This window comes from Trichomycterus rosablanca, chromosome 11 (genome assembly GCF_030014385.1).
Source record: "Trichomycterus rosablanca isolate fTriRos1 chromosome 11, fTriRos1.hap1, whole genome shotgun sequence".
Taxonomy (NCBI): Eukaryota; Metazoa; Chordata; class Actinopteri; order Siluriformes; family Trichomycteridae; genus Trichomycterus; species Trichomycterus rosablanca.
In genome coordinates, this window is record NC_085998.1 from 27,074,994 (window position 1) to 27,088,774 (window position 13,781).

General features: G+C 41.4%; 1 protein-coding gene across 1 annotated transcript in view; it reads right to left on the bottom strand.

The window, feature by feature from the left end:
• The window catches only part of hydin (HYDIN axonemal central pair apparatus protein), a 262,192-nt gene that overhangs the window by 66,967 nt on the left and 181,444 nt on the right, over window positions 1-13,781 (bottom strand). The window contains exons 40-47 of the mRNA XM_063004123.1: window positions 12,395-12,496; window positions 12,089-12,272; window positions 9,279-9,420; window positions 8,173-8,329; window positions 7,885-8,094; window positions 6,083-6,499; window positions 3,100-3,312; window positions 2,077-2,291 (exon numbers count right to left, since the gene is read on the bottom strand). Of these exons, the coding sequence (XP_062860193.1) occupies window positions 2,077-2,291; window positions 3,100-3,312; window positions 6,083-6,499; window positions 7,885-8,094; window positions 8,173-8,329; window positions 9,279-9,420; window positions 12,089-12,272; window positions 12,395-12,496 (1,640 nt within the window). The remainder of the gene's footprint in view (window positions 1-2,076; window positions 2,292-3,099; window positions 3,313-6,082; window positions 6,500-7,884; window positions 8,095-8,172; window positions 8,330-9,278; window positions 9,421-12,088; window positions 12,273-12,394; window positions 12,497-13,781) is intronic.

The window sequence follows — 13,781 nt, forward strand, 5'->3', positions numbered from 1 at the left end:
AGCCAATGAAAATGCTCGGCAATAGCTGAGCAGTTCATGTGAAGAAATAAACAATTATGGTAGCCACTCAGGTGGCGTAGCGGCTAAATACGCTAGCACACCAAAGCTGGGATTTCAAATACATTGTATCGAATCTCATCCGGCAGGACTGGGCAGCTACATGAACAACGATTGGCTGTTGTTCATAGGGTAGGATAAAGCCGGATAAGGACTCCTCATAACTGAGTGAATTACAACTTCTGCTGGCTGGTTGATGCCGTCTGCACAGAGTTGAGGAATAATGCTGATCAGGTTGTCGCTCTCCGTGCACAAAGCTGATCGGCATATGAACTCGCCTCGTGCAGGTGAAAAGATCCAGTCGGCTACTGCACACTGCGCATGTGACAGTCTCGCTCTCCTCAATCGGGGCGGAGGCCAGCTTTAGTAAAAAGGAAGCATAACGCAATTGAGTAAAAATTGGACGTGCTAAAATCGGGAGAAAAAGGGACAAAATGCATAAACAATTATGGCTGGTAACGGTCGAAGTCATGGGAGCAATTACACAGCCTTCCAGTTAGTTATGGAAGTTATGAAGGCAATGATTTTACTGGCATTGGCAATGACATAGATGATTTTTTAATTCATTAATTCATTTATTTAGTCTTTCATTGTCTATTTTACCACCACTTTATCCTACTCAGGGTTGCCATAGGTAATTCACCAGCCAACATGTAGGAAACACCCTAGACAGGTTGCCAGTCCATCAGAGGGCAAAAACACACACACACACACACATTCTCCCACACATCCACGTCTTGGGCAATTTAGTACAGTGGTACCTTGTAACTCAACGTCCCCTAAACTCAAAATCTTTGAAACGAAACGCCCTTTGTCAAGAAATATGTACACGTAAACTCAACGTTTTCCTTAAACCCAACGTGTTCAGTTTGTTTTTCAATTTTTTTTAATTTAATTTCAAATTAACAGTCGCTTTGTTCAGCACTCGGCTTGACCACTGCGGTAATACGTCATCAAAGTGTGCATATGAGCTGAATCTGCATTTGTGTGGAATAACTGTCAGATTCACTCTGAAAGCTCCACATGTATCTGTGTTCAGCTGGATTTTCCTCTCTGTTTCACTTTTAAACTTGTGTTCCAGCTCGGGGCTCTGAGAAATTGTAAGAATCAGATTTTTATTTCAGTGTTTTTATATTATACTTGCATTATTTTCAGTGTATAAGTGTCAAAAACAACCCCATTATTTTACAGTCCACGAGACCATGGAACGCATTAACAGGTTTCCCATATATCCTTATGGGAAAAAATACCTTGAAACTCTGACTCTGACCTTGAAACCTATTTTTTTTAATTTAATTTCAAATTAACAGTCGCTTTGTTCAGCACTCGGCTTGACCACTGTGGTAATACGTCATCAAAGTGTGCATATGAGCTGAATCTGCATTTGTGTGGAATAACTGTCAGATTCACTCTGAAAGCTCCACATGTATCTGTGTTCAGCTGGATTTTCCTCACTGTTTCACTTTTAAACTTGTGTTCCAGCTCGGGGCTCTGAGAAATTGTAAGAATCAGATTTTTATTTCAGTGTTTTTATATTATACTTGCATTATTTTCAGTGTATAAGTGTCAAAAACAACCCCATTATTTTACAGTCCACGAGACCATGGAACGCATTAACAGGTTTCCCATTATGGGAAAAAATACCTTGAAACTCAATGCCTTTTAAACTCGCCACCAGTCCCAGAACCAATTGACGTTGAGTTTTAAACTGTATCTCCAATTTGCCTGACTGCATGTCTTTGGACTGTGGAAGGAAACACTAAGCTCACAGAGGAAACCCAAACAGAGACGAGAAGAACATGCAAACTCCGCACAGAAAGGCCCTGGAATGCCACACCTGGGAATCAAACCCAGGACCTTCTTGCTGCTCTTTTTTTTTAATTACAAAAAATTATACAATGGGTGGTGCTCAGTTTGGCTTTGTATAATCTATTTAGTTTAACATTATGAAAGTCATTGTATCATGTATGCAGTAATAGGCAATTAAAGTACTGTAGTGTTTGGTGATCATAAAAATACCTTTGAGCACCCTCCGACTGACTCTCCTCAACAGATTTGTCAGGGTTCGTATCAGGTAAAGGAGTGACTGTGCTGAGTGGAGGAGAACGAGAATCTGCACTCTTGCCTCCTTTCTTGGTTGGAGGCCGGCGCTTGTCTTTTGTGCTTTCTTTCAGTGACTCTTCCTTCACTGAAGTCTTCTTCCCTTTGCTTTTCGTTGGGGTTATCATGTTCTCCTGACAAGCAAACAAACACACTCATTGTATCATTCCAATAAAAACAGCATCAATTCTGTTCATTTTTGTCATAGTGATTATTAAACATTTTCATCTCTTAATTTTTGAGGCAGCAGTAAAACACGCTAGCACACCAGAGCTGACATGTTTAGCTTGTGAGTTCTAATCTCAGATCTGCTACCAGCAGACTGGGTGCCTACACAGACAATAAATGGCTTGTTCATCAGGTTGGATCCCGAAGGGGATTCCTTATAACTGATGCAATTACAACCTCTTCTGGCTGATTGATGGTGCCTGCACAGAGACAGGGGATAATGGAGATCAGTGTGTGACTCTCTGTATGCAAGACTGAGCCCCATATGAACTCGCTTCATGCAGGTGAAAAGATGCAGTCGGCTACTGCACACGTGTTGGAGGGGGTGTGTGTTAGTCACGGCTCTCCTCAGTCAGGAGTAGAAATCAGCAGCAGTAGAGACAAAGCAAAACACAATTGGATAATTGGATAGACTAGACTGAGAGAAAAATGCAAAAAAAAAAAAAAAGTCTTGCAATCAAAATACAAGATAACTTCTAATAGTAATCTAATATCAATGACAAAATTAACAAGATAAAAGGTGTGTACTATATGAGGTCATTGGTGCAACATTATTAAATGCTAAATGGCTAAGTGTCCGAACTATTGTATTTGGCTGAATAAACTGTTTCTCGTGATTTAAAACTAGATTAATATTAACAAACACAAACCAAATGACTTAAACATAGTTTAAAATATTATGTATTATTACACAAAAGTAAAAACGTTGAGTACCTTTGCAGATACAGAGCGACTTAGGGCTTCTAAATCCGAGTCTGCCTCCGTCTTTTCCTCTAGCTCCTCCAGAGATACGGGCATCAGAAAGGTAAAACAGCTTGAAGTAAGCTTGGGGCTTGACAAACTTCTTCTGGGATGTGGTACCACCGAGAACAGCATGGGAGGAGGAATGGGAGGACCACTTGGTCCAAGCCCTAAACCATCCAGTACCTACAATAGTAATGAATAAGTCACTTGATTAGCAATTTTAAGATGAAGAGTCTGAAGCCTGTTTAAAAATTCGAAAGACAAGATAATAAGGCATAACATACTCAACATACACAACATAACTACCTCCTTGTTTCCACACTCACTGTCCATTTTATCATCTCCACTTACCATATAGAAGCACTTTGTAGTTCTACAGTATATATACTGTGTATATATATATATATATATATATATATATATATATATATATATATATATACTGTATATATATATATATATATATACAGTGTATCACAAAAGTGAGTACACCCCTCACATTTCTGCAGATATTTAAGTATATCTTTTCATGGGACAACACTGACAAAATGACACTTTGACACAATGAAAAGTAGTCTGTGTGCAGCTTATATAACAGTGTAAATTTATTCTTTCCTCAAAATAACTCAATATACAGCCATTAATGTCTAAACCACCGGCAACAAAAGTGAGTACACCCCTAAGAGACTACACCCCTAAATGTCCAAATCGAGCACTGCTTGTCATTTTCCCTCCAAAATGTCATGTGATTTGTTAGTGTTACTAGGTCTCAGGTGTGCATAGGGAGCAGGTGTGTTCAATTTAGTAGTACAGCTCTCACACTCTTTCATACTGGTCACTGAAAGTTCCAACATGGCACCTCATGGCAAAGAACTCTCTGAGGATCTTAAAAGACGAATTGTTGCGCAACATGAAGATGGCCAAGGCTACAAGAAGATTGCCAACACCCTGAAACTGAGCTGCAGCACAGTGGCCAAGATCATCCAGCGTTTTAAAAGAGCAGGGTCCACTCAGAACAGACCTCGCGTTGGTCGTCCAAAGAAGCTGAGTGCACGTGCTCAGCATCACATCCAACTGCTGTCTTTGAAAGATAGGCGCAGGAGTGCTGTCAGCATTGCTGCAGAGATTGAAAAGGTGGGGGGTCAGCCTGTCAGTGCTCAGACCATACGCCGCACACTACATCAAATTGGTCTGCATGGCTGTCACCCCAGAAGGAAGCCTCTTCTGAAGTCTCTACACAAGAAAGCCCGCAAACAGTTTGCTGAAGACATGTCAACAAAGGACATGGATTACTGGAACCATGTCCTATGGTCTGATGAGACCAAGATTAATTTGTTTGGTTCAGATGGTCTCAAGCATGTGTGGCGGCAATCAGGTGAGGAGTACAAAGATAAGTGTGTCATGCCTACAGTCAAGCATGGTGGTGGGAATGCCATGGTCTGGGGCTGCATGAGTGCAGCAGGTGTTGGGGAGTTACATTTCATTGAGGGACACATGAACTCCAATATGTACTGTGAAATACTGAAGCAGAGCATGATCCCCTCCCTCCGGAAACTGGGTCGCAGGGCAGTGTTCCAGCATGATAATGACCCCAAACACACCTCTAAGACGACCACTGCTTTATTGAAGAGGCTGAGGGTAAAGGTGATGGACTGGCCAAGCATGTCTCCAGACCTAAACCCAATAGAACATCTTTGGGGCATCCTCAAGCGGAAGGTGGAGGAGCGCAAAGTCTCGAATATCCGCCAGCTCCGTGATGTCGTCATGGAGGAGTGAAAAAGCATTCCAGTGGCAACCTGTGAAGCTCTGGTAAACTCCATGCCCAGGAGAGTTAAGGCAGTTCTGGGAAATAATGGTGGCCACACAAAATATTGACACTTCAGGAACTTTCACTAAGGGGTGTGCTCACTTTTGTTGCCGGTGGTTTAGACATTAATGGCTGTATATTGAGTTATTTTGAGGGAAGATTAAATTTACACTGTTATATAAGCTGCACACAGACTACTTTTCATTGTGTCAAAGTGTCATTTTGTCAGTGTTGTCCCATGAAAAGATATACTTAAATATCTGCAGAAATGTGAGGGGTGTACTCACTTCTGTGATACACTGTATATATATATACTGTATATATATACAGTATATATACACATGACATTAAAACCACCACACACACACACACACACACACACACACGCAGTAGATAGTGTGGGGGTCGCATAGCAGCAGGGTTCTAGCACCAATTCTTGCATACAGTCACTGTCTGTAAAGTGGTTGTATGTTCTTTGCCAGTGTGTTTCCTCTTGGCACCCATACCAGTAGGTGGACTTATTTATTTATTAGGTTTTTAATGTTTTACACACTTTGGGTACATTTATAACAGAACAGGTAGTTACTGGATAGATTCATTAGTTCAGGTTTTAATGTCAAACACAGTCATGGACAATTTAGTATCTCCAATTCACCTCACTTGCATGTCTTTGGACTGTGGGAGGAAACTGGAAACGTGGACACGTGGAGAACATGCTAACTCCACACAGAAAGAACTCGGACCACTCCACCTGGGAATCAAACCCAGGACTTTCTTGTTGTGAGGCAACAGTGCTACCCACCGAGTCACCGCGCCGACCGTAGGTGGACTGAATTATTTGAACAGACAGCCAGTGTTTGAGCCCTTTAGTGGTAGAATTATACCAGTAACACTGGGGCAAAGCAGGAATGCACCGCTGACAAGGCCCACCTTTACTCATTTATTCACTTACACCTAGAGGCAAAGTAGAGTAGCCAGATTTACCTTCTCACAGACAGTGACCACAGATCGAATCCCAAAAATCCGTGTTGCTGTGAGACACCCACTCCAATGGCAAAATTATATTATAATGAAAATTAATGTATAAAATTTAACAATTAAAAAAGGATAACGATGCTGGAATGTGCCAAGTGTACCCAACAGTACCTCCTCCAGGGGTGGCAGTTTTAACTTGCCAACAAGATCAGCCATGCTTGGCCCTTCGTTTCGATTAACAGCGATGCAGATGTGAGGTACGAGGTCTGATGCCAGTTCTTTCTCTAAGCTGCTAATGCCACTGGGCAGCATATGTGCCTGACTTGGCAATGGCGACATCATCTTGGAATCAAGTTTGTCAGATTTATGCTTTTCTGTCTCCTTCTCCCGCTCTTTTCTGACCTTCTTGCCAGAGAGTGCTTGGCGTGCGTGTGCCTCCCCAGACTCCTGGGTTTGTTCTTCAAAAGAGGCAGGGTGCAGAACGTGGCCCTGAGTACGGTCCCAGTGCTGCAGTATCTGCTGGATCTGTTGCTGGCTCTGCTCATAGAGATGGAATCGGCTGAACAGCTGTTTCTGGGCGTCAGTTCTCTGTTAAGATCAAAATCAGTATTATCCAATAAGTATAAGTATTATCCAAAATATTGCTTTTTAAACGTTACATTTTTATAATCTCTTGCCTTATTATTATATTCTAGTCTAGAATAAATTTCTTCTCCATGTCTATGATAGGTGGCTTTTTATTTTCTACCGATTTATTTATTGAAAACCCCCTTTCCCCTCACTTAAGATCAACCAGACAAAGAGAAAAGGTTGGCACATACACCAACCAGGCATAACATTATGAGCACTGACAGGTGAAGTGAATAACACTGATTATCTCTTCATCACGGCACCTGTTAGTGGGTGGGATATATTAGGCAGCAAGTGAACATTTTATCCTTAAGTTGATGTTTCCTGCTTCTAATGCTTAGTTCACACTACACGATTTTCCAATTCGTCCGGTTGCTGTACAGTTCACACTGCACAACTGGATCTCGGGAGTCTTTCAAGTCGGTGTGGCTTTCACACTACACGACTGATCGGTGATAGGGGGTTTTACACAACACGATCTATCACCAACTGGAATCGCAGGTGAGCTTCTCTGGTCTCCCAAACTACGTTTTGTCACGAAAACAAACACGAGAAGTGACGAGGGGTTTAATGATACCACGTCAACAAGTAGCGAGCGATCAAAGTTTGTGTGCTGATGTACAGCGTAAAAGCAAGGAGAAAAAATAAATAAATCTGAGTGGATTTGGCTTGGATTGTTCTATAGTGGGTTGGAGGTTAATAAATATTTTTTTGCAATGCAACATTGGTGTTATGTTTTGTAGAGAACGATACGGTCAGAAATACTGTAACACCTGTGTGTGTGTCGATGTATTCTGATATAAATAAGCTATATTATGCCCCTGTCCCCCCTCCCCTGCGTTTCCCCTCACCCCGTATCTTGCTCACCAGCCACTTCACACAGAGCAGTGTCACGTACAGAGAGCTACGCCTTGCCCCATGTGCCTCCCCATCCACTTGCACAGGCACCCGGCCAAGTCCCGGAGATCACATACTGTGTTACAACGGCAGTGGAAAGTAATCCTGTCCGCCCACCCCTACCTCAAACACAGCCAAATTTGTTTGAATTGTTTGTGTGGATGCCTGGCCAGGTCAGTGGCTCTGCTAAGATTCAAACTTTTAATTGGTATTCTCTCTAAAAACACCAGAAAATCTTCAAACTTAGCAAAAATGTTACTCTTTTTCAATTTTATCTGTAACTCCTAATAACCACTGTGGTTTTTGATAGATGGAAAGAATAGTGTTGTGATCAAACTCACAATCACGGTGATGCTTTGATTTTTAACCTGCTTGGTATTAACCGGATGTATTCTTACAATGCAAGAGCAAAACACTTAATAGGTTTATTATAGGTTTACACAAACCGGTTCTCCATCTAGTTCTTCTGATGGCAGTAGGGAATCCTGGTGATCTAGCTTGCTGTCATTTCCTTTGACTTTTTTCTTTTTGCCCACGTTATCCAGTTCTCCAGCAGCGTCCACAACTGACTCTTTATCATCTGTGCACATGGACATTTTTCTGCCCTCCTTGGGGAGCTGTTCATGTCTGCTTTCAGAAAGCAATGCTACAACAGACTACATACAGAAAATATGAAATGAATAGAAATCTAACGTATGCTTATTTCTTCAATGAACTAAGAATAGAGTTCTGACCTGTTTTCCACCCAACTGGCTTTTCTTTCCTGAGGAGTACTCTTTAGGAGATTCTATTTTTCCTTTCTTTTTTTTTAACTGGTCCACATCTTTGAGCCTGTCCAACACCGATTGCAGCTTCTTCTTTTCCTGCTCCTGCCCCAGTCTCTCCTGCTTTCTACATCAGTTACATTATTAAAGTTCATACAATTCTTGTTAGTGTAAAATCTTCCTACATTGTTGTCTGTCACCTCACAGCAAGAAGGGCCTGGGTTTGATTCTTGGGCCCGGCAGCCAGGGTCCTTTCTGTGTGGAGTGTGCATGATCTCTCTGTGTCAATGTGGGATTTCTCCAGGTGCTCCGGTTTCCTCCCACAAGTCCAAAGACATGCAGTCAGGTCAACCAGAGCTACTTAAACTGCCGAAAGTGTGAATGTGTGTGTGTGGATGTTTGCTTGCCCTGATGGACTGGTGACCTGTCCTGGCAGTGTTTCCTGTATTTGACCCGCCACGAACATGACCAGGACAAAGTGGTAATAATAATAACAATAATTCATTTATTTCTTATTTTACCACCATTGTATCCTGGTCAGGGGTCATGGTGGGTCTAATTCATTGGGCAAAAACCAGAAACACCACAGACAGGTCGCCAGTCTATAATGAAAATCATTTTAAATGTCATTTTAATAGTGTTTAAAATATTAACAGAATAAAGGGACTGTTGCATTACTAATCTTATAAGAGCTATATAAAGAAAATCTATATAATTCAGAGAACCAAAATCACCAATACAACACCAAATGACCCATCTTAGGGACCGTGTTAGCCTAGTGGGTAGAATTTTGGGTTCAATTTCAAGCTCTGCTATGCAGCCACTGTTGGGCTCTAGAACAAGGCCCTTAACCCTGTCTGCTCTAAAATGGCTGACCCCCCTCTTTTACTAAACAGACCCCAGCTTCCAAACAAGCTGGAATATGTGTACAAAGAAAGTACACGTGTATATGTATATATGACAAATAAAGGCATTCTCCTATTCTTTCTATTATACATTTTAGTATTTTTTCTTTTAGTAAACAGGATTAAAAGTCATATGTTGAATGTCAGAATAAATAGGTAGCACTGAGTTACCTGTGCTTGAATTCTCTCAGCCTCTCCAGATGTAGAAGGTCTACACGTTCTTTCTCTTTCTCTGGCAGAGCATCATACTCATCTTCATCAATCTCTAATAGACACAGTTTTTCTCTCTCCATCTGTTCTTTCTGTAAGGCCTCTTAAAGATACAGCCAGTTGCAAGAAATGTTTGTGAGCAATCTGGAGACATGTCTGCATTAATTATCCCATTAAATGTGGTCTGATCATCACTTCTATAGCAACTGTTTTTTGTCTGTACTGTGTATATTGTGTATATTTTTGCACTTACAGTCAAGCCAGAAAGTCTGCACACCCCATTTTTGTCACAAAATTCGACACAAAATAGCCCACAATGACAAAGTGAAAGCAGGTTTTTAGACATTTGTGCTAATTTGTTTAAAATCAAAAAGTAAAATATCATATGTGCACAAGTGTGCACACCCTTTGATATGACACACAAAAGTGAGCTGAGGTGCATTTTGTTTTCACTGATACTGCTTGAGGTGTTTCTACAATTTAATTGGAGTCCATCTGTGGTAAATTCAATTGACTGGACATGATTGGGGATTGCCAACACCTGCCTATATAAGGTCCCACAGTTGACAGTGCATATCAGAGCAAACTCCAAGCCATGGGGTCAAAGGAATTATCTGCAGACCTCAGAAACAGGATTGTGTCAAGGCATAGATCTGGAGAAGGGTACAGAAAAATTGCTGCAGCTTTACAGGTCCCAGAGAGCACAGTGGCCACCATCATTCATAAATGGAAGAAGATCTTCCTAGACCTGGCCGCCAGGTCAGCAGCGGGACCGGGGCGACTAGTCCTGATAGAAGGAAAGATGAATGCAGCCGAAGTACACCGAGATCCTTGAAGAAAACTGCTCCAGAGAGCTCTGGACCTCAGACTGGGGTGAAGGTTTACCTTCCAACATGACAACAACCCAAAGCACACAGCCAAGAGAACAAAGAAGTGGCTTTGGAAAAAGTCTGTGAATGCTCCTTCCACAGATGTTCGATTGGATTCAGGTCTGCCAGAGCCCAGACCTGAATCCAATCGAACATCTGTGGAAGGAGCTGAAAATGGATGTGTACCGACGCTCCCCATCCAACCTGAGGGAGCTTGCAAGGATATGCCAAGAGGAATGTGCAAAAATGTCCAGAAACAAGTGTGCCAAGCTTGTAGCTTCTTTCCCAAGATGCCTTGAAGCTGTAATTGCATTAACCAAGTATTAGGCTAAGGGTGTGTACAGATATGTAACCACTAAATAAACCATTTTTGTCAGTAAAATAAAATTGCATATTTTCTAAACCCTGTTTTCACTTCATAATTATTGGTGATTGTGTGTTGATGTTTGAGGCAAAAAATGAACTCGATTTATTATAGAATGAGTCTGTAACGTAATAAAACGTGGAGAAGGTGAAAGGGGTGTGCAGACTTTCCGACTTGACTGTATGTTCTATATTGCACAGTGGTCCTGGAGAAACGTTGTTTCGTTTCAATATGTACCCATATATAGCCTAAATGACAATAAAGCCTCCATAATCTCCATCTTGGTAAAACCTTCTTTAACAACTAATAACATTTACTGTAGCTGCTCATCAGTTCTGCACAACAGTGATGAGCAACTATTCAAGTCTTGTTAAGTCATGCCAGTGCATTTCATTTGGGATAAGGTCTGAATTTTGACTGCAATTACAAAAGACCCTCCTCCTTCTAACACATTCATTCATTTATTCATTGTCTGTTTTACAACTGCTTTATCTAATTTAGGGTGGGTACAATTCACTGGGAGAAAACCCAAACAGGTCGTCAGTCTAACGTAGGGAGCACATAATGTGTATATACACCAATAAGCCATAACATTAAAACCACCTCCTTGTTTCTACGCTCACTGTCCATTTTATCAGCTCCACTTACCATATAGAAGCACTTTGTAGTTCTACAATTACTGACTGTAGTCCATCTGTTTCTCTGCATGCTTTGTTAGCCCCCTGTCATGCTGTTCTTCAATGGTCAGGACCCCCACAGGACCACCACAGAGCAGGTATTATTTGGGTGGTAGATCATTCTCAGCACTGCGGTGACACTGACATGGTGGTGGTGTGTTAGTGTGTGTTGTGCTGGTATGAGTGGATAAAAAACAGCAATGCTGATGGAGTTTTTAAACACATCACTGTCACTGCTGGACTGAGAATAGTCCACCAACCAAAAATATATCCAGCCAACAGCACCCTGTGGGCAGCATCCTGTGACCCCTGATGAAGGTCTAGAAGATGACCAATTCAAACAGCAGCAATAGATGAGCGATCGTCTCTGACTTTACATCTACAAGGTGGACCAACTAGGTAGCAGTGTCTAACATAGTGGACAGTGAGTGGACACAGTATTTATAAACTCCAGCAGCACTGCTATGTCTGATCCACTCATACCAGCACAAAACACAGTAACACACCACCACCATGTCAGTGTCACTGCAGTGCTGAGAATCATCCCACACCTAAATAATACCTACTCTGTAGTGGTCCTGTGCGGGTCCTGACCATTGAAAAACAGGGTGAAAGCAGGATAAAAAAGTATGTAGAGAAACAGATGGACTACAGTCAGTAATTGTAGAACTACAAAGTGCTTCTATATGGTAAGTGGAGCTGATAAAATGGATAGTGAGTGTAGAAACAATGAGGTGGTTTTAATGTTATAGCTGATCAGTGTATGTACATTGAATAAAATAGTAGCATCCTCCCTTGAAATGAATTTGTTTAACTCTCTTTATGTTTCATCTCATTCAGTCACCCTGTCATGTTTTATACCTGCCGCCTCCACTTGAGCTCTCTCTCTGGCTTTGAAAGTGTAGTAGTTGTTGTTCAGGTCGATCATGTAGATGTGCTGGCGGTTGTTGAAGGCTTTAAGGACAACATGAAGCACGGTGCTTGGAAAACGACAATACATCGTCTCCAAACCATCGATTATGACGCCCCGGTGACAGTCATTGAGCTACAGCGGAATAGGAATGCGCACTTGTCACAGATATATATCACTGTTATATATCACTGTTAGCTAAGCTATAGTAATAGAACTGACGACTGAAGGGTAAATGAACATGTGTGTGATTTTACCTGAAGTCTCTCTGACAGGATCTCAAGCAGCACATCCTCAGGCAGTAAGGTAGTCATAGTTTCCATCTGACTAGCACTTCGGAGCCTGAGACCCTGACCAGTCTGCACACAACCAATAACTTGTTAGTACACAAACACCAAAATCACTGTTAAAAATAGGCTTGTTTTTAAAGCTGATGTACCTTTGTAAGGAAACTTTTAGAAGCTGCTGGTACTCTGGACACTGTCTAAAATCAAGCAAGCTTTACATGACCTTAGATGCAAGAAGTACAAGAAATACTTCTTTCTTGCATATCCCATGGCAATATTAAGCTTGATTGACTGTGCACAGTGTTATGTTCCAGCAACTTTGAATTTATAGCAGACCTGTTTTGGTGGTTCTTAATGTATAGGCTAAATGCCTCACAGCAAGAAGGTCCTGGGTTCGATCCCCAGGTGGGGCAGTCCGGATTCCTTTCTGTGTGGAGTTTGCATGTTCTCCCCGTGTCAGCGTGGGTTTCCTCCGGGTGCTCCGGTTTCCTCCCACAGTCCAAAGACATGCAAGTGAGGTGAATCTGAGATACTAAATTGTCCAGGACTGTGTTCAATATAACCTTGTGAACTGATGACTATGAATAACTATGAGAAATGAGTAACTACCATGTCTGTCATGAGTGTAACCAAAGAGTGTAAAACATGACGTTAAAACCCTAATAAACAAAACAAACACTTACTTTACACCTGACTTACCAAACTAATTTTGTTTTAGTTAGAAATCACTGTTTATAACACTTAGAACTGGATACAATAAAATTAGCCCTATTAATATCAGCATGGATACTTTACCACTTAGGTAATTTTAAGAACCTACAAGAAAATAAGAGCCCATGCTACAAAGTAAGGCGCAGTAGTAGTTCAGAGATTAAAAAGTAGACTAGTAATTAAAAGGTATTGGTTTATGCTTCACTACCACCAAGTTGCCACCGTTGGGCGCCTGAGCAAGGGCCTAATCCCTCAATTGCTTGACTGTTATTAGCTACAACTGGAAGTTGCTTTGGATAAACGCATCTGCTAAATGCCATAAATGTAAACTTACAGCTTTGGCAGATTTGTTCCCTCGGATCAAAAGTAAACTGTGTCAGTTTATGGACTCCTGTAAAAGTTCTCTTGAAAAGTTGTTTAAAGTTGTTGCATAATCTGTCACTCTGTATATGTATATAATGCACCGGACACTTTTACAATTTTTCTAATATATCACACATTGCAGATATATTTATTACCTACCAGCATTGTACTGTAATTCTTGTATTTTTTTCTGATGTATCTTGAGCTGTTGTAATACTTGACTGTCCCTATCATCCATCCATCCACCCACCCGTCCGTCCATCCATCTATCCATCCATCCATC